Below are 22,616 nucleotides of genomic sequence, written 5' to 3'. Positions count from 1 at the left end.
TTTGTGCTTCAGGTGACTAGTGATGATATCAAACTAGCATCCATCATACCAATATCCAGGCTTGACTCTCACCGATCATCAGCTGAATCTTGTGTTCGCCATTACATCGGCCTAATAACAGGGAAGTCAAACAGATTTTAATCAAAAAGTGCTTTTAAGTTTTTTCTATGTCGTGGCATAGAGTATACATGATGAAAATGTTTATATTTTTACTCAGGAAAATTACTACTATCTCAACATGAAGCCAATTTTAATGAAACCTTCTGGTGCAAAATACAGGAGCATATAAAAAAAAAAAAAAAAAAACCCTAAAAAAACTATCTGTTGCATTATGCTTTTTATTTTTTTAAACTCACCCTGACAGCATGGCTTTGAGGCTGATGCTTGTTTTCTTGCAACAAGGTAGTTATCTTTCATGGTAGCATCACTGATATATGAGCTTTGGGTCTTCGTGTTGTGTTGTGTGCCCTACTCTTAAGAATTAAAAAAAAAATAAAAAAATCTATATTTTCTTTGAATTTTGTACAATGACCCAGTGACACTAAGCCACTTTACACCACACATGAGCAACTCGGCTGCACTGATAACTGCACTGATATGTTCGACCTCTCTGTCGTGTTTTATTCAATGTTACGTCTGATTCAATTTTCCCATTTTTTTACTCCTAAATTATTATACTCTAGCCTGTATATTTAAGCTTTCATTATTATTATTATTTTTTTTTAATCTCGTGTGCGAGGGAATTGCTATTTCAGTTTTCTATATGTGTGAAAATGTGTAGCAGAATTGACAAATGAAGCGAGGCTATAGGCTATAAAATGACTAGGGGGGGGGGAGAAAGTTTAAAATAAAAACCACAGAGTGTAGTTTCGTATTGTAAACACAGTGTTTGATTCTCTCCCAGATGGCTCTCTCGCTTCATTCCACATAACCTGACCTCTTCCTCTGCCCTCTGCACCCGTCATCACAGCAAAAGCAAAGAGCACCTTGCCTGGATTTTAGAGACCTCCGCACCCTTGAGAAAATGACTTTGTTTGGCACACCGGGACTGAGATGGTGGACCAAGATGACTCACACGTAGCGTCAATATAAACGTTAAAGGATCACAGCAGCTCCCAGTGCCACAGAAAGTACAGACAGGAAAACACTCACTGTGATTGATCGCCTGTACTGGGGAAGTTTATTATGTCGCTGCCTAATGACTTTCTCACCATTGTGAAAAAAATAGGAAACCAGTTGCAGCCATTAAGATTGGGTGTCCCTTAACACTTCGGCTCCGTTTCTGGAAACTGGCGTGCGGGATCATGGAAGCGTTTATGGTTTGTAGTCAACAGGCGGGGAAAACACCAGCACAAACATTTTTGTGCACAATGCTGATGTCCTGCAGTTCGGTTCCAAAGCCTGCAGGTCTAATGGTGGGGGATGATCTCACCATCATGCCCACAAAGAATGCCGGATCATTCAATTATAGAGCAACACAATGAATCATTCTCCTCTCCTCTGTCAATCTCCTCCACCCTCAACTCATCTGACACCGCCAAAGCACAGAAGATGGCCCTGTTATCTTCATAATATGGATAAACAGTGACAGTTGCTTCAGACAGAGGGCCATTTTGATGGCAGCAGATCAAATGAGAGCTCGTTATGGAAAAAGTGACAAATCAGTGTCTGCAGCGAGGCTTACAGTCAGGGTATAAAAAGGACTGCAGTCCTGCTGGGATGCCTGCGCTCCTGCACTAAATTCCTGGCCAGAATGAAATTAGCGAAGGAGAGCTTCGGTCATGTGACCTCGCTCAGCTGACAAAACGAGATATTATCTGCTAGCATTTCTGTTTCTCCGGGTGTGTGTGGGAGAGAGAGGGACATTATTTCCATCTTGTCCTTTCAGTCCGTTTCTATCTCCCTCGCACATTCACATACTTGTCTTGTTCCACAGTAAATGTGTCAGTCATGGGTCTCATTGCTGGAACAGCCTGTCAGATCCCTTCCCTCCCCCCCATGCTCTTTTTGCTCTCTGCTCTCCATTTTTGGACATTTCTGAAAGGACGCTGAGGGAGAGAAGGGTTTCATACCGAAAGAAAATGGTGGCTCTCAAAGCAAAGCTGTGTTTCTTGGGATTATTTGGACTTTGTGGTGATCCACAAAGAGCCAAAAGGGAATAGGTCAGCATGCAAGCTCTTACTTTAAGGCTTTGGTGATTCCGTAACTGTTTGCTGTTTTTCACATAAGCAGTTCAGCGACTTTTTTCAATTTATAAAAACACTTTCTAACTCAAGATTGATTACTATGAAGATTAAGCAACATGAAGTCATTAAAAAACAACACGCTGTGAGGGGAATCAGTTAAATATTACCCTGAGTGTAGTTTTGGTTGAAGACTACAGTTGAGCCCATTGACAAGACGGTTGGCCTTCAATTCACATACTTTAGGTATTTTCATGTCTGTGGTCTGCTCTACGTCTGGGAGACGACCCAAAGAAAATGGACGAATGCTGTATGGAGAGCGCCGACCTTTGTGGAGGAAACCCCAAAGTTAATATGACACTGTATATTTGACAACCAGTTGCATATTTGAAAAATAATCCGCCTCGAGCAGTTGTATCAACAAGCTGAGCCCGAGCAGCAGGGTGCAGCATTTCTTGAGAACTATTTGTGGTTTATTTTACTGAGAGTCTCCCTTTTTCTTCAGCCTCCCCCCCCCCCCGTTAAAGCATCAATCTGTAGCGGCACTGCAGCAATCCCTTTTCAAGCTGCTGTCCTCACCAGCACTGGAATTGACTCTGTTCAAGCCCAGATCTAACAGCAGGGTGCACAACATGCAAAGGGCCATCTTATATGTGCACAGTAGTCATGAGGATTAATTGGGAAAGCCTCCATATGGTTACAAAAAGTAGTTTAGCTGATGAAATGCACAAGCCAATTTTCTTTCTTTTTTTAAGCTATTTACCAGAGATGGCTACATCTATTTGTTGGAAAATCTGGAGGAATCTGTATAAGATGTACCATTGTTGGCCAGTAGGGGCACTACGGAGGCCTATGCTCATGAGGCAACGCCTGCTTTTTCACTGATCCACCCGCTGCAGTGACCACAAGTAGTCGAGTTTCAGCTCTGTGCTAACAATGGCAGCAGGCTGACAACTATATATGTATCCAGTGTAGCTTTAATGATTAGAATGAAAGATGATAGCTTTGCAGGCACTTTATGAGAAAACAAATTGATTCAACACATTTCGCGTTACCTTGAGATGTGGCATATGTTTCAGCTTAACTCGACATGTGAACTGCCCCCCCCCCCCCCTCTGAAACCGTTTCACGTCAAATTGGATCAAACCAATTGTACGGCCACAAATCACCGGTTTGCCTCGGAGGACTGCTGGTGTGCAATTTGTACAAAAATGTAAAACCAAATATCTCTAAAATCCTAGACAGCCACTTTAATGGGAAAGGAGGCTACAAAACATAAACAAACATTACTTACGAACAATATCCGAACGGTTTTCCAGTTGAAAAACTTCAAACAGCCGTGTCACTGTGAACGATGCATGCACACAAGAGTATGAGAGATGGCACACACATACACATGCACACACACGTGCACACGCGCACACACACACAGGATCAGGGCTTTAATTGGGCAAGACTTTGTTTTCCTCCATTAACTTGCAGATACGAAAGGATGACTGGCTGAACCGACGTCCTTTCAGCCAGCCAAGGCCCCGGTTATTGCACAAGGCCTGGACCTATGCCATGTTGCACAACTAGGATAATAGGTGAACCCAGAGGAACAGGGTTAACCTGGCCAGGGCCAGTGCAGCCCAGTGATTGTGACTCCACAGGAACGTCAGGAACGTTAAGGATCACTTCTTTTTTTATTTATTGTTACTGAACTGACAGATTGAAGATGGATAAGGTCTCTGCTGTTGATGAATCAAAGCAATCTTTCCTGTTACATGTCTGCTAGGCAGTCGACCCCTCATGAGGTGGACTCCGTCTGTGTGTGTGTGTGTGTGTGTGTGTGTGTGTGTGTGTGTGTGTGTGTGTGTGTGTGTGTGTGTGTGTGTGTGTGTGTGTGTGTGTGTGTGTGTGTGTGTGTGTGTGTGTGTGTGTGTAATTGCAAGGCACACAGACCCGCCTGTGCTATCCCACCATGTGTTTCCTGTGTGGGAATGCTTAGAGTAGCATAGTGTGCTTACAGTAAGTGTATACGTGCGTGTGTGTGCATGTGTGAGTATGCATGTAAACTTGAGCGAGCACCAGCTAGACAGAAAGGAAGGGAGAGGCAGTGCGGAGAGAGCAGGAGAGCAAAGGAGTATCCAGGGGGATCAAACCTAAACCACAGGATATTTCTGACCTTGAGTGTGAGCGTGTAAAAGAGAGACGTTAAGGGGGAAAGAGAGGCGGAAAAGAAAAAGAGGGGAAAGCCGAGAGGAAGGAACAAAGAGATGGAGGGAGAGAAAGGGGGAAGCCGAGTCTTTAGAGGGCAGCTGGAAAACCTCCAGAATCCTGTGCTCAAACCAACCATAAAATTCCAACTGAAGCCACAAACCAGCACGAGGATGGACGAGGTTGCCTTCTGCCCACAGTGGCTGTAAATGTGTGTGTGTGTGTGTGTGTGTGTGTGTGTGTGTGTGTATGTCTGCCATATGTGATTAAAGGGTCCGAACAGAGGAGGCCAGGAGGCAGACGAATGATGCAATCCACGGAAGCAAAGGAGAAGACACGAGGGCGGCAGGAAGGAAGGGAGGGAAGAGAGGAAGGAGGAATTGTTGCTTCTGGGGATCCAACTCTCTAGGAATGTGCTGACGGTCATGTCCCACACAGTCGGGGAGAGTGTTGCATTGTGGGTAAACTCTGCGGAGGTGACACCACCTGTTTCAGTGTTGTTGCAGATTGCTAACGGATGAGAAAATCACACATTATAAAGGGATAGACTATGTGAGTCATTATTGTTCATTTTCAAAGGCACAACAATCTTTTTTTTTTTTTGGGGGGGGGGGGGGGGGGGGGTGCAAACCAGTCTCTCTCACTTGCAGGACTGGAGGCCCGAATCCACCCTCACACACGCAGCAGTGGAGATCTATTTCGGTGCAAGCTACACAATGTCCACAAGCACCCACACACGCTCAGTGGGTAAGGTGATTGGTAAGCCCGGACAAATAGTCTATTTATGAGCATCGCAAGAGTGGGCAGTTGTCCTTGAGCTGGTTTGTCTGCCGTCTGAAGTGCTAAGTGCTGTATACAGTTACAATAGATAGAACATTCGCAAGGACAAGCGAAGGTGGGGGTGGTGAGAGAGACAGAGGGAGGGAGGGAGGGAGAGAGGAAGAGGGAAAGAGGGAGAAGGAGGGAGGGCGAGAGTGCGCTGGGAATAGAGATGGTGAGTCAGAGGCCATTTGGAAAGTAATTTCATCTCTGAATGCTGTATATCTTTTCATCAATGAAAGGAAAGTATTTTCCAAACCAGGCAGGCACGAGAAGAAAAACATCTCTGTTCGGTGAAATGGAGCCTATTCAGGAGGGAAGAGGACAGATACCATTCACGAGTTGGGCTGTTTTTTTGTTTTGTCTTTCGTGCGTTGAATTTGTTTCATGCAGGTGAGGATGTTTGTTGCAGTGCACCGTGGGGGAAGAAGCAAAGAACGAGACCACAACCGTCTACAGTCCTTTATGTCTGGATCTGATGCTACCAACAGTAATCACTACAGCAGCGGGAGAAATCTATGAGCCGGGGGAATCTGGCAATCAGCCATGAAATACTACTTGGTAGGATACAACACTTGAGAGTTGAGGGTGTTGAGGTGGGCGCCTCTCTGTCCGAGGGCGCTCATCGTCTGTCACAGGGATGAGACAACCCGACAATGTTTGTCGGGTTTAATGCATGCACTGTGCATACTTGCACCGAACACAAACTGGATGTTCGGCAGGTTTTCCACCAATTTGGCATCAAATGTGTACTTTGGAATCAAATCCTTTGTTCACTTTATACCTGCAGCAGAAATCGTGGCAGGTAATCTGATACCTGTTGAGAAATTTCAATTTGGACTCGGTAGACAGACAAAGCACTCCAGGGATCACAGTACAGATTTGCCTGCTTATAATTGGTGTGAGACTGCGTTCCCCACCACAAGCTTCTCATCATTCTTGGCCAAGGAAAAGGCAATTTCCACATTATGGCATTTAGACAGTCGTCTGTAATTTTTGTGAATCATTGGGTTCTTATGTCCTGGTGTTGCACCGAGGTTTTAGGGCTTCCAGCAGTATTCTTGACAGGCTAAATGTGGTGTGACATCCAGCCAGAGAAAAAGAAAAAGGAGAATGGTGTTAGGTTCAAGTGTTAGACACGACTATCATAGACGGTCCCAGTTGTGTGTATCCTGGCAATGCAACCTTGGCCTTGACAGGACTGCACAAACATGCACGATATTTGACTCGTGACCAGATTTCCTCCTTGCATAAATATGGGTGGATATTTGGGTCCACGTACAAAAACAACTGAAACCACTGTCCACATTTGCATGAAATCAATAAAGTGAAACTCGGTGTCACAGCACGATCGCGCCATTGACAAAGGCATAATTGAAGTGTTTCGAAACGCCAGCCGAGGCTCATGAAATATGGCTCCTGTTACCCGAGTTCACCGACTGGAGGGGAAGTGAAAGACACCGCAAAACTACAGCGCTGGACCAGCTTGTGATTGGTCTGGCATCGGCCGCGTGGCGATACGGAGCGAGCACAAAGAGAACACCGCGGTTATTGCTGGACCACCGGTGTCTACACTTCCACGTACTGTTTGAGTGTTTACCATCACTGGTTCAGTTCATCTGCTGGGATTATGAGTCAGCCCTGTTAAGGAGCAGCAGAGAGGTCCTGCGAGGACACCGACAGACTGGCTTACCCTCGCTGCATCCAAATTAAAGTGTTCCAGCACACAATCCGACAGCAGACACAACCATCACCATCAAACTCCTGAATTCAACAATTTTTTTTATTTTTTTTTTACAGCATGTGTGCTTTGTGGCTTCAAATTAAACGTGGCCTTGGCGCTGACTTTAGCCTTTCGCCGTTGTTGTTTGTGCGCTGTGGAATGTCAGCATTGGTATTTTGGTATTTTCGGTCGTGTGGAGGAGTCTACTCACAGACGAGCAAACACGGCGCAAAGTCGGCTGGATGTTTTGTTTGCAGAGCCCATCGCCTTTCAGCAAGCGTTCACACTTCACCTTCGTCACTGACAACCCGATGATGTATCTGTGGGAATAGAACTTGTTACTGGAAGGCCTGGCGATCCAGCTGGCTATTAAGCACACCCCAAAAACTGGCAACATCTGAAAGGTTGACTTGTGCTACCTCACATCCTGTGCACCTTTGAATAACACAAAATGCCCCAGGGCCGTGTGAAAAAGCCGACAAATATCACCGCAGAAAGTAGAATAAAATGGCACGTTTCTGAAATGACCGTTTGACCTTTTGTTCTTTCAGCGATGCGTCTCATGTTCATCCCTTCAATTACACATGGAGACCAGTGAATCTGTTTCCCTGCCTAGTATTTTCCCTGAAAATGTATTCTGTCGCAACCTCACAAACCACTAATGATGAACTGAGATGTGTCTGATATTTCCCCTCCATTGAGGCATGAAAAAGATTCGACTACATTTCTTTTAATACTGCGCAGTGCAAGAAAATTACATTGTGGGCCCAGGTAGTCATAACAGCCTAATATCTTCTTTTATCATTTCAGTAAAGCTGCACCACAGCGAGCAGTTCTTTAACTCGCTGAATCGTTCCTGTAGTCAAGAGTCTAACAAAGAACTCCCGCTAACACAAAACATCCTATTAGTTTGCACGTATGTTTTCTAATTACACTAATGCTTATGTCCACGGTTTCAAATTAATATCCATGCAAATATGTATAATTCCAGTGAGCATTCAGTAACAGGCTATTATCTCTGCAGGTGTTGCATATCTTATGAAGATAAATCAGTTACGATCTGTCATATGAAACATGTAATCGAAAGACTGGTGTGGTCTCTGCCGGTAGTAGAGGGGTAATGTAATAAAAGGCAGGTGAACACGGTGTTCCAGGTCAGAGCTGGAGTCTGCACAGCCCAGGTCCGGAGAGCAGCATGAGTCACCGGAACACAGCAGATTGCTACCTTGCAGAATTCATTAAGACAAATGTAAGGTATATGGATTTCCTCTGAAAGAGGAGGGGGAAAATCCTGGCAGCTGCCGAACAGCACCCCAGTGAATCCTCAAGTAGGTTTCCATTCACCTCTGGAATGACAGCACTTTGCAACCCTGCATATGATATACAGTCTGTTGGGGTGAATGTAAATGAATTAGCCTAAATCCTTCAGCAGGTTGTCTTCTTTTGCATTTATTCACACACATCTGCTGCACAATGCTAAAACAAGGCGGGCTAACATTGGTTGGAGGAGCTGGTTCATAATTCAAATAAGCCCAAACCAAAATGAGACGCCAGCAGTCCAAAATACTGAGAGAGAGAGAGAAAAAAAAATGCAAATCTTGCTTTTAAAAAAATTGGAGCTACACTGCCTTAAAACCAGCACAACAGGCATATAACGTGAAGGGACTTTTCTGTGCAATGCTGTCACCATGTGGCCAGAATCCTGCATTGCACCGATAAACACAATTCTGCTGGTGTTAAGAGTTACGGTAACGCCTTTAGGGTATACAGTACTACTTTTTATTCTACTCATGTTATCACCACTCAAGAGATTTTATTTTTTAAAGATGGCAGATAAATAATCAGTTTGCAAACAAATAAATGAGCTACAAAATGGAAAGGAAACTACAATAGAGAGGAAAGAGTTACACCAGAAGAATGTTTCTCCTAAAATCTCAAATTAAAGAAATTGGAGCTATTTACTGGTCAAGTTGATGGATTGTCCCATTCCCAAAGAAAGAAAGAAAGAAAGATCAAGAGTTATTCAAGATAAAATAAGTCCCACGAGGGAGAAATTGCAGGAATTGCATGTTGAACATTACATTTGTTTTGCACTGAAAATCCCATAAAATATCAATCTCAAAAAAGGTTCAATTAAGTCAAATGGGATTTATTTTTAATATTAAATAAGTAATATTGTTTTTTTAATTGTCTTTAATATAATTAATCCTAAAATGAAATAACTAATATAAAGCGTATTAGTTTTATGGAAATGTCAAATATGTAATAATTACATATTTGTATTATTAACAACGACAACAACAACAACAACAACAACAACAACAACAACAACAACAATAATAATAATAATAATAATATAAAAAAATGTTTCAGGTTGCTGTATAGTAACTACATAGTAATAACATTATTTGAGCTTAACACTTCTTAAAGTTTAAAATTAATATTTTTCTAACTGTAAAAAGGTCCATTGACGGAGAAAGCATCAGTTTGTGGTTCAGATTTGAGCAGACCCCCTTACCCCTCTACCGGATGTCGGTGTGCGAGAGGCCGGGCAGCCGCCGGTGCAGGAAGTGTCCCTCCGCGGTGGACGTCTCCGTTTGTGAAGGGCTGCCATTTTAGGGAGCTTACGGTAAGAAAACTTCGACCGGCGTTGGTGGGTCGTGAGCGGACCGGCTCACGGCCCCTTCGTGCATCGTGTGCACGGTCCCGCGAGGTGAACGTAAACAGCACGCGCGGTGCGTGTTTTTATTCCGCGGCTCGTGCAGCGCTGCGTTTGTGATGCTAACGTTAGCATTTGCTGACTCTTAGCAGCGGCTGCATCCAGGACCAGAACACTCGTATGGAGATGACACTTTTAAGTTTTCGGTTTTAACAGTTTAACGTTTGCATATTAACGATTTTTTTTCTCGAGCTAAGTACTAAGCTATCGTAACGTGTATTTATTTCCGTGTCGCTTTTAAAGGAGTACACTGCAGGCCCCTGTGAGAAGGGGGCAACACAGGTGGTCCTGATGGAGCCCACCTTTCAGGATGTCAGGAAACTAATTCTACAGACTAACAAGCTTAATACTCATCCCAAGATGTTCTCCTGTAGGGCTGGACCCAAAGGTCCATCACAGGGGTTCATACCTGCAGCCAAACAGCCTCCCCTCCTCCTCATAGAAGACCTAGGCAGAGGTCATAACATGCAAACTCCACTCAGGAGACGCCTCTCCTGTCCCCACCTCACCTGGAAGACATTAAAGCCACGGAACATGTGTTTAGTGGCGTTGTAGTAACTGATTTGACGTTTTAGTTTTTTTTTAATCATAAGGGTGTCAAACATGAGGCCCGTTGGCCGAAACCGGCCCGCAAGAGGCTCCAATGCGGCCCGCCAAATCAACAAGAAATGTATTCAGTTTCTCTAAGTGAAATTTGAAGTGTAGTGGCCAAAACTTTCCTTACACAAATATTTCTAACGTTGGTTCACAACATTTTAAGAATATTTCAGGGAGATTCTCCTGCATGATCGGGTCATAAGTTACCTGTTTGGACTATGTGTTTAACGTCACACCTTACACACATTATTTAATGCATTGGTCTCACGCGTCTATTTGAAATGTTGTGGAATGACCTTGAGAGAGCTGTTCACAGCAGACAATCCTGGATTGTTGTGCGAGGTCTGATCAGCAGCTATTGAAAGGAGTTAACCAGTTATTACATCCGTAGTTCAGCAGCCCTGTAAATGTTGTGTTCAATAGATGTGAAATATTAAAGTGGCTTTTTGTGGTATTGGTTTAAACACACTGTGTTTGTCTATATTTGGACTTAGATGATCACATTTTATACTCGTGAACTTAAGGAGATGGGTTAAAATCCAGTCACCTCTTATTTTCTGCCCCTCTCAGCAGCACACAGAAAAAACATGGGGCTCAAAGTGGTGCAGCTCACATCTGCGTCGCATCATGGGAACATCCTGACGTCTCTGCATGAGCTGAGACTGCAGGGACAGCTGAGCGACGTGACGGTGCAGGTGGACCATCAGGGAGACGTGGAGGAGTTCCGGGCTCACCAGGTGATGCTCGCCGCCTCCAGTGGCTACTTCAAGAAGATCCTCCTGTCTCCAGATGAGGCGCGGGACAAATTGCTACTCTCAAATATGAACTCGAATGATTTCTCCAAGTTTCTGGAGTTTGTGTACACCGGCACGGTCGAAGTTGAGAGAGAAAAGATCAGCGATGTTCAAGCTGTTGCGACGTTTCTGGACTGTGAGGATCTGGTGAAGGTCTGCAGTGAGGCCTTGAGTGCTGGGATTGTACCGAAACTGCACAAACAGGCAACCGCATCGGAAGCCGTTTGTACGGACGTCCTACGGGACGCTAAAAAACAAAACAAGACAAAAGAGAGGAAACCTACTAAAGCGGCTGCTCGCCTCAAGCGGGAGCTCTTGCCACAGGACTTGGCGAAGGAAGAGGTTTCAAAAAGAAGAAAGTTAAAGAACAATGGTGGAATCAGCTCACAGACCAGGGTTAAACTCAGGTTGTCTTGCCGCAAACAGCACCCGAAGCGCTGGTATGCTACAACAGAGGACAGTGACGTTGAGGACGAGGACAGAATCGAAGCCGAAGCTCAGCCGGAGAACAACCGGGACAAAGAAGAGGAGATCTTCTCTGACGTGGATGAGTTGGAGCACGAGGATGATGAACTTGCTGATTCCTCATTCGCCCCGATCGGGGATGATTGTGGTGAAGAGGAGGAGGAAAATGAAGAAGAAGAGGAAGAAGGGGGGCCATTTGACCAGACAATGAAAAAATCCAAGGCCCAGTTTCAGTGCAACAAATGCCAGCGGACCTTCCACTATGAGAAAAGCTTCCTGAAGCACATCAGGTAACGTCATGGTGCTCTTTATGATTGTACATACTACTGGAGTGCACGTTATGAATCCCGTGTTGTTTTAAACTTCCCCACTGACCAGTACGTACCATGGAGTGAAGGCAGCCGTCATCTACCGCTGCGAGACCTGCTCTCAGACCTTCGCCAACCACAGCAATCTGAAGATCCACGAAAAGCACGTCCACAGCAACGAGAGGCAGTTCACCTGTAGCATCTGCACGAAGACTTTCAAACGGAAGAAGGATGTCGTCCGCCACCAGAAACAAGTAAGGAGATCCAAGAAACGCTGCATGGTTATTGCTCCCAAGGCTGTGGTAACACTTGGTTGGTCCAATTAAAAACACCCGCATTTGTCCGGGTGTTGATCAAACTTATGTCTACATGACTGCACCGCACGTTTGACCACTGCCTTGCATGTGGAGGTTCTTTTCATTATTCAAAAATATGCATGTCCCCTGTGGGAATCACTTCCAGTTGTAATGTAAAGAACCATATTATGCAAAAATCACTCTAGAACCCTGCCTTGATGATCTGCTGTTCCGCAGGTACACGAACGAAATCCGCAACACGTCTGTCCCATCTGTGGGAAGTCACTCAGCTCCAAAACCGCCCTGTTGCTGCATGAGCGGACCCACACGGGCATGAAGCCCTATCAATGCACCGAATGTGGGGCCAAGTTCACCCAGAACTCGACCCTCAAGATGCATCGCAGGTACAGAGCTCTGCCGAGCACTCACAGGAAGAAATCAAAGTTGTTTCAGTATTTTTATTAACAGAAGAATGACTTTATGAATCTGATGTCAGACTGAAAGTGTCAATTCTGTTGTGAAGCACAAAACACCGCCAAACCAAGAGATGTGAAGTGATGATGGGCAAAGCAGGCAGCTGTAGCAACATAGAGGCTAAGCAGTGGACTTTTATGGACAAATTCAACAGTTTAACCACTGATAAATCTCAAATTTGTGTGCTGCAGTTACTTGTTCTGGACGTTTTTGACTGAGAACTATGACAATAAATGGCTCTCTTGTTTCTTCAGACATCAAACATGTCACACATCACAGCAGGTTGTCATCATCAACCACTGTGCTCCTGTATGATGGTAGCGACTAGACTCGACCAGAAATACAATAGATAGAAATACTTTGCTTCTGTGTGCTTACCTTGTGTGTCAGCGGTTAAATAGGTTAACTACATATAAAATAGAAGGTAAACTCGTTTGCTTCCACCTTATGTAGGATCCACACAGGAGAGAAGCCATATGCATGTGACCAGTGTGACGCCCGCTTCACTCAGAAGCACATGTTGTCGTATCACAAGAGATCCCACACAGGTAGAATACTAACAACTTAAGATGTCACAGTCGTTTTCTTCAATCCTGAGCCTGCAGTCGCAGTCTTTAAATTAGTTCTTATTGCCGTTCTATGTAACACCAGGAGAGAAACCTTTCATGTGCGAGGCCTGTGGGAAAAGCTTTTCCTCTAAAGAATACCTGAGGCACCATTCAAACATCCACACCGGGTCGAGGCCGTACAAGTGTGAACACTGTGGCCGAGGCTTCGCTCAGAGGAACTCCCTCAACCAGCATGTGAAAGTGCATACAGGTACGTCATTATTTTTCTTCTCAAGCTCTCCTTATTGTTTTGGTACAAGGTCATTTTTAACTTGCCTGATGTTTAGGTGAGCGTCCGTACAGCTGCAACGTGTGCAGCAGGCAGTTCACCCAGCTCAACGCGCTGCAAAGACACCAGCGCATTCACACGGGAGAAAAGCCCTTCATGTGCAGCCTGTGTAAACGCACTTTCACGGACAAGTCCACCCTACGCAGGCACACTTCGGTGAGTAGGCAGGGATCACAAGCTTCCTGTGAACGCTTTTGAGTGGAATAAAAACTTAAATCTGCCTGTTCGCCCCTCAGATTCATGATCCGAACACACCCTGGAAGACCTACCTGGTGGTGCTGGAGGGAAACGTGGAGAAAAAGAAACCAAAATCTCCCACTAAAGGGAAGGCGGACAAAGAGAAGGCAGGGTCAGTGGAGAAAAACGGCACTCTCAGACAAAGCCCCACTGCAGGTCCAGTTGATAAATTGGACGGCGTGAACTCGGTAGAAGTCCCTGCCGGGCCCGTCACTCTCCCGTCTGATTGGGCCAGTCACGGCGCCATAGCTCTGGTCAGCCAGAGCGGGATCACCGTCATCCACACCGAAGTCCCCCCAGGGACGCACCTGCAGCCCATCGTGACCGCAGACGGCACCGGCGCCAACGTGATCTCCATCGACGGTTCAGCCATCCAGGTCCCGTTCTCCATCCCAGTGACCATGTCGTCCGAGGCTCCGTCCGCCTCTCTGTCCGTGCCCACACTCTCGGTCCCCGTCTCTGACGGCCTGCTGGCGCCAGTCGGCACGACGCCCGCCGTGACCACGCCGTCTGTGCTGGAAGCCGCCGCTTCGCAGACCATTTTAGCTCCGGTTTCAGACACTGTCGCTCTGCCGCCTGACATTCAGGCGGTGATCGTAGACGACGAGGCTTGTGAAAGAGACCAGAGAACAGCGGACCAGACTGAAGAGAAGCTGCAGGACGGAGAAGAACCGACAGCCCAACCTGAAACGGACTAAATTCCATATCCACCTTCTGAGGAGGAGATGCATCCAAAGCTCTTTAAATAGGTTTTCCTTTTAAATCGTGTATCTGTGGGAACATTAAATTCCTTTAATTAATCTTATTTTATGTATGTTTTTTTAATCAGTGGTTATCAGACAATGCTTAGGTTTGATTGGCTATTGGCATTATACTAATGTATATTTATGATAAATTGTGAGATTTGTAAAAGAGAAATAATGCCAAATAAAAGTAACACCGAAGAACGTGCCACTTCATTTTATTTGTAATACCATTCACAGCAGTAATGGCTTAAATGTCAATTTTAAATAATCACACTATCAATTCAGCAACAAATACCCACTTTAATAATTTAACTTAACGCAATAGAAAAAAAGTATGTAACAGTGTGTTTATACCGTTAGCACCCACCTAATTTGATAAATAATGCCAGCGGCACTACGTCGCAGGATATAATACCTTTATTAATGTCCATTTGCACGAGCATACACATCCACAGCCTGTCGTCCCACCTGGAAGAAGCTGGGTTCTCAGGACGACGGGCCCGAGTAGTAAAAACTTTGGTTTGGCTAACACTAGTGAATGTGCACGACACCGAGATACACACAATGATATGCTAAAGCGACTGGCCGTTCAGAAGGTTCGTCTGCAGGAGTGGGAACCTCTCCAACGATTAAGTTAAGACGGGGTGAGCGGCCAATGAAGCACTTTGCACCAAGATTTACTGCCCCGGGAGCGAGGTGCCCTGCGTCAGTGCTTCTCAAACAGAAGGAAGATTTGTTAACCGCAACGTTCAGACGAGTATTATTACACCAACAAATCCTAAAGCGTGAGTGAAGGGGCGTTTTGGTATAAACGTTTTAACAGTCGACACTTAGTGCATATCGTGGCCCTTGTTTTGCAAGAGGAGTCGCTCCCTGTGGTGAACGAACTGGAGACTGAATAATCGGAATAAAGGTTTAGGAGAACATTCAATTGATCCACCTATTCTAATAAATTAAGATAATGGTACATTCTTGAATTTCGTACACACCGTCACAATATTTTAAAAAAAATGTAATAAAATGATCTGAATAAATATATGTTCAACTAGTTTAAAAATAAAAGAAAGCTGCACCTGACTAGGAAAAAGCAAACTATTGTACAAAACATGCAGAGCTTCTCATCAACACTAACGTAGTCTCAAAAACAATATGCAGCATGGGAACAGCCCCGCCCCCAGGGCAGATTTCAGCAGAGGAAGATATGCAGCAAGCCTCCAGACAGAGGTGAGGGCGGGAGGATTTACATTCTCACTAGATTCCAGATATGCCCAAGGAAAGCAACGATAGTGCTCTGACAATACGCGGTGAGAGTGGCCGAATCGTTAGCAAACACTTCTCCAGATGCTATACACAGTGATGTGAGTGTGTGGGAAAGTGCCGTGTGTTTGTGTGTGTGTGTCTGTGTGTGTGTGTGTGAAAAGCATGCGTGATGGGATTTGTCCTTCCGTGCTGTACTTCCTCCCCTCGTGGTTCTTTTTTTTTTTTAAATTTATTTCAGGTCCCCTTCATCCCCCTGGATGGTCTTTTTGATGCGCAGCAGGAGGGTTGTGTGCCACTGGTCCAGGCGCGAGATGGAGTCAAACTCCTTTACCTGCAGCACACAAACACACACAAATATAACTAGCATTACAATCAAAGAGACGTCTTCATCAATTTGTGGCGTACGTCTCAAAACTTCCACTCTGACTTTGAGCTAACTTCAAAAAGTCCCTCAGAAGCTCAGGCCTGCCGGATCCACGTAAACACTCAGTCCTGGGAGACCGAGCGCTTACCTGAGATCCAGCCTTCAACTTCCCAGAAACACACGAGGGATCCAACCAAACGGCGAGCCGAAGCGGCAGCGAGAGACGGCGGCGCTCCGCAACTGCTTTATTTTAAAACTTTCGCAGTGTACACAGGACTTACTGCCTCTGTGAAGGCCTCGCTGTTCTGTTCCTCATGAGCCTCCAGAAGTTTCTGTTAAAACAAAAGAAATAAGTAGGTTACTCACAGAAACAAAGAGTGTGTGTGTGCGTGCGTGTGTGTGTGTGTGGGGGGGGTAGTAAGTCATCACACTCATCGGTACCTTCAACAACTTGCATTCTCTGGAGTCTGAAAACGCCGGGAACATCTCCTCGTACTTTTCAATGGCAATCTGTTGGAGACACGACGTGTTTCAGAGAGTCGGCCGACGCTTCCCATCCCGAAGCCCCGAGAGCCAATCACAGAGGCGCGAACTCACCTTGGCGTTGAGCTCGTCGACAATGAAATGACAGAGGGAGGCTTTGAAGAAATACTCTTTGGCGCTGTATTTCAGCAGCGGGTTGTCCATCGTGTTCGCACCGACCTGGACGCAATCAGAGAGGGTCACGTGTGTGTTCAAGAACGTCCCTGTGGATTGAGAGCGTGTGACTCGATGTATGGCGAGCGTGCGCTCACCTGCTCGTAGATCTCAATGGCTTTCTGGTACTGCTCCAACTGGGCGCAGTACGCGCCCACCTTCAGCAGACACTTGTTGGCAGAACTATTGAAAAATGGGGGTTTAAAAAAAACAAATATGCTGAAAGAATGTGTGAAAAAAATCACAGTACTTTTTTTTTTTTTTACGTCATTGGTTTCTAATGTGTATTGGATCTGAGAGCAGAAAAATCTGTTTTGTAATGGATAAAAATGCCTTTTTTGTCCCTACAAATTCTTGTTTTTACCGGGAGCAGAAATTGTTGGAATCCACATGAAAGTGTGCACAAAGGCTCATTTCACGACAGATTTGAGGAGATAAACCAAGCTGGAAAACCAGATGTGCACAATATCAAGTCAATCCCTGTTGTAATGCTGCCTCCGTGGTCTCCCGGGATAATCTCTGATTTGTGAAGCTGCGCTAAGAGAGTCTCGAATTCAGAGAGCGATTACTGTGGAGGTAAGTGGAACAGATATTTACATCCGTTTAACCAACTCCCTGCACGTCTTGGATCAAGAGTGGACGAGTCATTTTATCATGCGCCTCACGTGAAAAAGCAGACACACTCAAAATCAATCAAAGGCCCAACTCAATATAAATATATCGCCAATTAGAAAGCATGAGTATACGTTTAATTGATGCAGATGTGTTTCAGCAACGAGGCATCTTAATCACGCAGGATGTTGACCCTCTACAGCCAGGAGTGGACACCATTGACTTGAACTATATCTTGTTTTAAATACTGACAAATCTTCCACTGTAGTTCGTCGTACACAAACCTTGAGACTTTCCAGCTCACTGATCTCTTTTGAGAAGGTATATTTGTATATTTTCATCAGTTCCAGTACTGTACTTCAGTGAATGCAGCACTACAGCCAACTCCTGTGGCCTTGTGCCGGTTGATCCACCTTGCTTGTTAACGCACATTGGCAACAGTCGTGTATTTTCTGAAATCCCACGAGAGAATGTAAAGAAAAGGGTTTCTATCAAATATCGGGTTTGATTCTGCAGGATATGGTAGGTGTTGGAGTTATCAACATGTAACTCCTGGAACATCCTTATCAGACTTTTGCTCCCTTACAGCTTGGAATTCAACGTCATTCTGTTTTGAACTATGGAAGTGTTCATCTTTAGAGGAAGCGTAACAACACATGCAATCTCTATGGAAATGATCTTGATTAAAATTCCTCTCCCACAATCGGAGCGGCATCCGCATTTCATACGATACCTGTTTGATTCTTCCCCTTTGTAGTAGTCTGCTGCTTGTTCATAATGTGCGATAGCCTTCACAAAAGACATAACAACAAACACTGTCATCTTGAAAGTGGCAGATTGTGTTACCCACATGTGTCACCCTCAGACACTCTTTACCTTTTCGATGTCCACCAGTTCAGACTCGTAGATCTCCGCGATGTTGATGTGATGTTTGGCTGCGATGGTGAATCTTCCCTGGAGGAGGATGAAAGGAGAAATCATTACTAACTAGGTATCTCCACAAAGAGCTCGTCTTTTCTTCTCTTTGCAGAGGGAGGATGTAATGAAATAGCCAGTGGCTTCACACCTACCGAGTAAAATGGCTCTTCTGTTATGGAAATAAGGCGATTACATTCAAACAAACACAACCTGTCATATGAAAACCCAACTCAGAAATGAGTCACATCCAGATACTTACCTGTCAAGAATGAAAATGACATGAGCAAAGTAATATTAACACTCTCTGTGCTTCTTACCATGTCTGTGTAGATATCAATGGCCGCATTTAAACATTTGATTGCCTCTTTTGGCAGCATTAAGAAAAGAGGAGGAAAGCATTAGGCATCACGTCAGCTTGGATTTGATCACACCAGCCAATACTGGGTGGCATTAAAGTAGAGTGAAACTACCTCATGGTGACGATAAACAAGGGAAAACTAAAAAGTGGAAGCCTGAAACAACAAACCTCCTACAAACAAAGAGACTCAGCTTAGTGTAGAATACACGACGACGCCTAGAAATCCACCACTGGTAGTTAAATCTAATTCAATGGCGGATCTTACACAGTGCAATGGACTAAATGTGTGAAATATAAAACTGGCCTAAAACTGATATACTGGTAAAGGAGATAGATGATGTGATGTTGGAGCAGGGGTATTTTACACATGTAAAGTATTTCATTATCTAGGAACAGAACCGGAAAACATAGACTTATAATTACCAATATATTCAAATATGTATTCATAGCAACATTTCACAAGGTGACATTACTGCACTTCAGTTCAACTGTTAAGTCACCACGATTATTAGAAAGGTTAAGACAAACTCAGTCCTTAGTTTTGAGCTTTATTAGTCACCCAGCATCCTTACCATTAGGGTCCGACTTCTTGTAAGCATTTCCTGCGTCGATGAAACTGGTGGCGCAGTCGTGTTTGTTTTGCAGCTGCATGTGTAGACGTGCAGCTTTGCAAAAAGCATTTCCCGCAGCTGAAGACAAAAATTTTACATTTCAGTGAAATCTATTCTCATAATAATTATTTGTTTTTCATTCTGGTGGCATATTGATAATCCCTGCACTTTTTTCTCACAGTGATTAAAATATAACAAATGCAGCTAAAAATAATCTAAAATTGTTGAGTATAATAAACCGTGTGTCGCACCGCTCCAGTTCTTGGCCATCTTGAACATGTTGGCTGCTCTGCAGTACATCTCACACGCCTCTTCCACTTTGTGAGGTCCTCTGGAGAAACACAGGAAGAACGGAAAAACATAAACCTTTGAGCAAAGTCAAAATTTGCATTAAATATTAAGATAAAGTTAATCAGCCTCTCCTGCATGGTGTGACTACGTCTACTAAATTGTTAAACGTAACATAACTCAGGTAGAGGTGGAACTCAAGATTGGTTTAAATAAATCTCTCTACACGGGCAGTATAGTAGCGCCCATGAGAAGAAGTGAACCCCTGGGAGCTCCCTGCAGTTGCAATAATACTCTGGACTCTAAATCAAGGCAGGAGATTACATCACTGCTCAGCCTGGCCACAGAATTACCGGTATAGAGCCTGCCAACCACAACCACAAACGAGAATTGCAGAATAGTAACATCCGGGGGTCATCGCAGCCACAGCTTTGGAAAAAAATACGAATTCACGCAAAACAATTACTGCGAGGGCCTTTTTGGTCATTTATGCTTCGGCATATACACAAATAGACTTGCATGTAGTTATAAGATGTTAAAAATAAACAAGTTAATTCACTTTGAAGCAGGCATGTGAAAGAAAGTACTGGCAATCGGATTAATACATTTAGGCTGTAGTTCAGTTACTCAGTGACATATACTAGAATAAGCCAATTATGTGCTTCTGAGATACATTTTTCATTAATAAACATATCTGTTTTGGTCACCAATACCATGTACATATAATCAACATTTAATTTTGAATATGCCTTATTGATATTTTTTGTATTAATTATCTGTGAAGCAACACAATAAAAAAAATTCCCTCTGGGATTAATATAGCATTTTTCTTCTATCATATTCTATTCTCAGTGTTTATTGATGGTACTTCCAATTGAAATGCTGATTTTATCCACACCTCAGGACACGTTGGGACAAATGCGCCTCATGTTATTGGTATTTGTGACAGGATGAGAACACGTGTGGGGATTTTTACTGAGTGGGGGACAGTTTGATTCTTTTTCTTCTTCTCCTGTTTTAATCTTTATTTGAGGAAAGAAGACACTTGTATGTTTATACTGAACTGGACCACAAAGACACCAAATGGTTGACTAATGCAACAACACATTGCATCACACACTGGTCAAATTAGCAGAATAGGTGGTACATTATGACAAATGATAAGAGTGGGGGATCTGAATCTCCCATAAATAAGCTCAATGTGTCTCGTGCGCAGCTCCAGGGCCAGCCTCAAACCCTGCCTTGTTTACATTGATCACAACAGCTAACTCGGCTAACTGACTTGCAGAAATCACCTCTGCTGTGTGTCACGTGCCATCTCCCTCTGCTTTGTCACTGAACTGAACTCGTACAACTTATTTCTTTTTTTTTGACTGAAACGTTAACCACAAACCGAGTAAAAACTGAGTGTGTACAGAAACAGGCTGCGTGCCAACTTTGGGTTTGACACTCAACGCCTGCTAGCTGTTTGCTGCAGTGCTGCCTTACCCTCCAAACATCCCTCCCAGGAAAGAGCCGGACGACTTCACTTTCTTATCAGCGTCGGCCATGAGCTGAATGGCTTCCTTCTCTTTCCCAGAGTTGTCCATGTCTAGTTTTCTCTTGTTTTACGTTTAAGTTAAAGTGAGACAGATAACAGCCGCAGAGGACTCGGCTGCGTACAGTGAGGATTACACCTGCTAATGGCTTATTCGAGCACTGATGCATTGTGGGAGTAGGAGTTCTTCACGTAACAATAACGGGTTGACGGATAGACTAATTAGACTACAATTCCCAGATCGACGTAAGGCTATTTTTGTTCCCCCGTTACGTAATTTCTGAATGCAAAATATAATTAATATTTGACTCATTTTAATCATATTTTAAAATGTTTTTTTAAAAACAACGTTTTATTCAAATTTAAATTGATAAAAAGCTACATTATCTCCATAGTTAAAAGACAAAATGTGTGTATTGCTTGTCTGTACCAGGAGAGAGCGCTAAAACGTCGGAGGTGAGACTCCAGAGAATTAAATATAATGGATGCGTGTTACAAACTGTGGAATAAATACGGAAGAGTTTTAGAGCCAATGAAGAAAAAAAATTAATTCGGAAGCTAAAAAAAAACAACCTTCGTGTGCTTCAGAAAAAGTCGAAAATCAAAGTCGAGATTTTTTTTTTTTCAGGGAGAGACGTCTATCCATCCCTCAATTGCCCGTAGATGTGAATTCACATTAAATAACTTAATTGTGACTATATATTGGGTTGCTTACTGCTTATGGACATGTGATTTTACACAGGATTTCCTTGATTAATAAGAACACATTTAAATAAGCACCCCGGGATCCGCGCCTTTGTCCTTCGTACTCGACGAACTTCCACGACAGAACAACACCGCAGGCTGCACGGTCTCTTATAGTCCCAAACCTGATAACTGTACCGTGTTTATGAGCTAGATTCTGTCCTGAAGCATCTTTTCACCACATCATTAAACCGCCTGATATGCATTCTGAGGAAGCAGTCACACGCGCTGGCATGTGGATGGACGGACTTTGTTTTCCACCGTGAAAAAAAAAATCTCGACTTTGATTTTCGACTTTTTCTGAAGCATGTGAAGGTTTTTTTTTTTTTTCCAGCCTCTGAATTTTTTTCTTTCTTCAGTAGCCCTAAAACTCTTCCGTAAATAAACATTTAAGCATTGTTTTCATTATAATTTTTCCTAAACAAACAAAATTCAATGCATGTAAACATATTAGATAAGTACAATGAACCCTTCCATGGTTTGTTCCACCAGAGCTTCATCCCTGCAACAAAGTTATTGTGTTATTTAATAATCCAACGTTTTACAAAAAATACATATATTACACATAAAAATAAACTGGATCTAGTATAAACAAATTAATAAACAAATAATGAATAAATAACTAAGATAAGAATGAGCATTTGAAATAAGTAAAAGAGGTTGTTATATAGAGCAAACAATATCTGTGTATGTGATTTGTGTTTGTGTTTTTCAAGTCCCTCCAATATGTTATCATACAGTGCGAAAAGCCTGCATAATATACTTATATAA

General features: G+C 43.8%; 2 protein-coding genes across 3 annotated transcripts; one reads left to right on the top strand and one right to left on the bottom strand.

The window, feature by feature from the left end:
- The first annotated feature begins 9,455 nt into the window (after positions 1–9,455).
- On the top strand, positions 9,456–14,653 carry gzf1 (GDNF-inducible zinc finger protein 1). Of its 2 annotated transcripts, none has more exons than XM_080491499.1 (8): positions 9,456–9,553; positions 10,811–11,789; positions 11,878–12,061; positions 12,341–12,507; positions 13,031–13,125; positions 13,229–13,396; positions 13,473–13,630; positions 13,711–14,653. In XM_080491499.1, exons 2-8 carry the CDS (start codon positions 10,828–10,830, stop codon positions 14,407–14,409), a joined length of 2,433 nt encoding a protein of 810 aa, XP_080347625.1. In that variant the 5' UTR covers positions 9,456–9,553; positions 10,811–10,827; the 3' UTR covers positions 14,410–14,653. The 2 variants fall into 2 exon arrangements, with proteins under 2 accessions (XP_080347625.1, XP_080347626.1); XM_080491500.1 differs by having other exon boundaries at positions 9,489–9,553; positions 10,814–11,789.
- A 2-nt stretch (positions 14,654–14,655) lies between these two features.
- napbb (N-ethylmaleimide-sensitive factor attachment protein, beta b) lies at positions 14,656–21,257 on the bottom strand. The gene is made up of 11 exons (XM_080491501.1): positions 21,053–21,257; positions 19,528–19,607; positions 19,238–19,354; positions 18,625–18,671; positions 18,266–18,343; positions 18,123–18,178; positions 16,876–16,960; positions 16,679–16,783; positions 16,523–16,591; positions 16,363–16,413; positions 14,656–16,048 (listed from the first exon to the last, which is right to left on the bottom strand). The coding sequence occupies exons 1-11, from the start codon at positions 21,151–21,153 to the stop codon at positions 15,947–15,949; spliced, it is 891 nt and encodes a 296-aa protein (XP_080347627.1). The 5' UTR covers positions 21,154–21,257; the 3' UTR covers positions 14,656–15,946.
- Between the last annotated feature and the right edge of the window lie 1,359 nt (positions 21,258–22,616).

The sequence above is a fragment of the Lipophrys pholis genome, assembly GCF_963383615.2.
Source record: "Lipophrys pholis genome assembly, chromosome: 21".
Taxonomy (NCBI): Eukaryota; Metazoa; Chordata; class Actinopteri; order Blenniiformes; family Blenniidae; genus Lipophrys; species Lipophrys pholis.
This window is presented reverse-complemented; position numbering and strand designations above follow the sequence as displayed.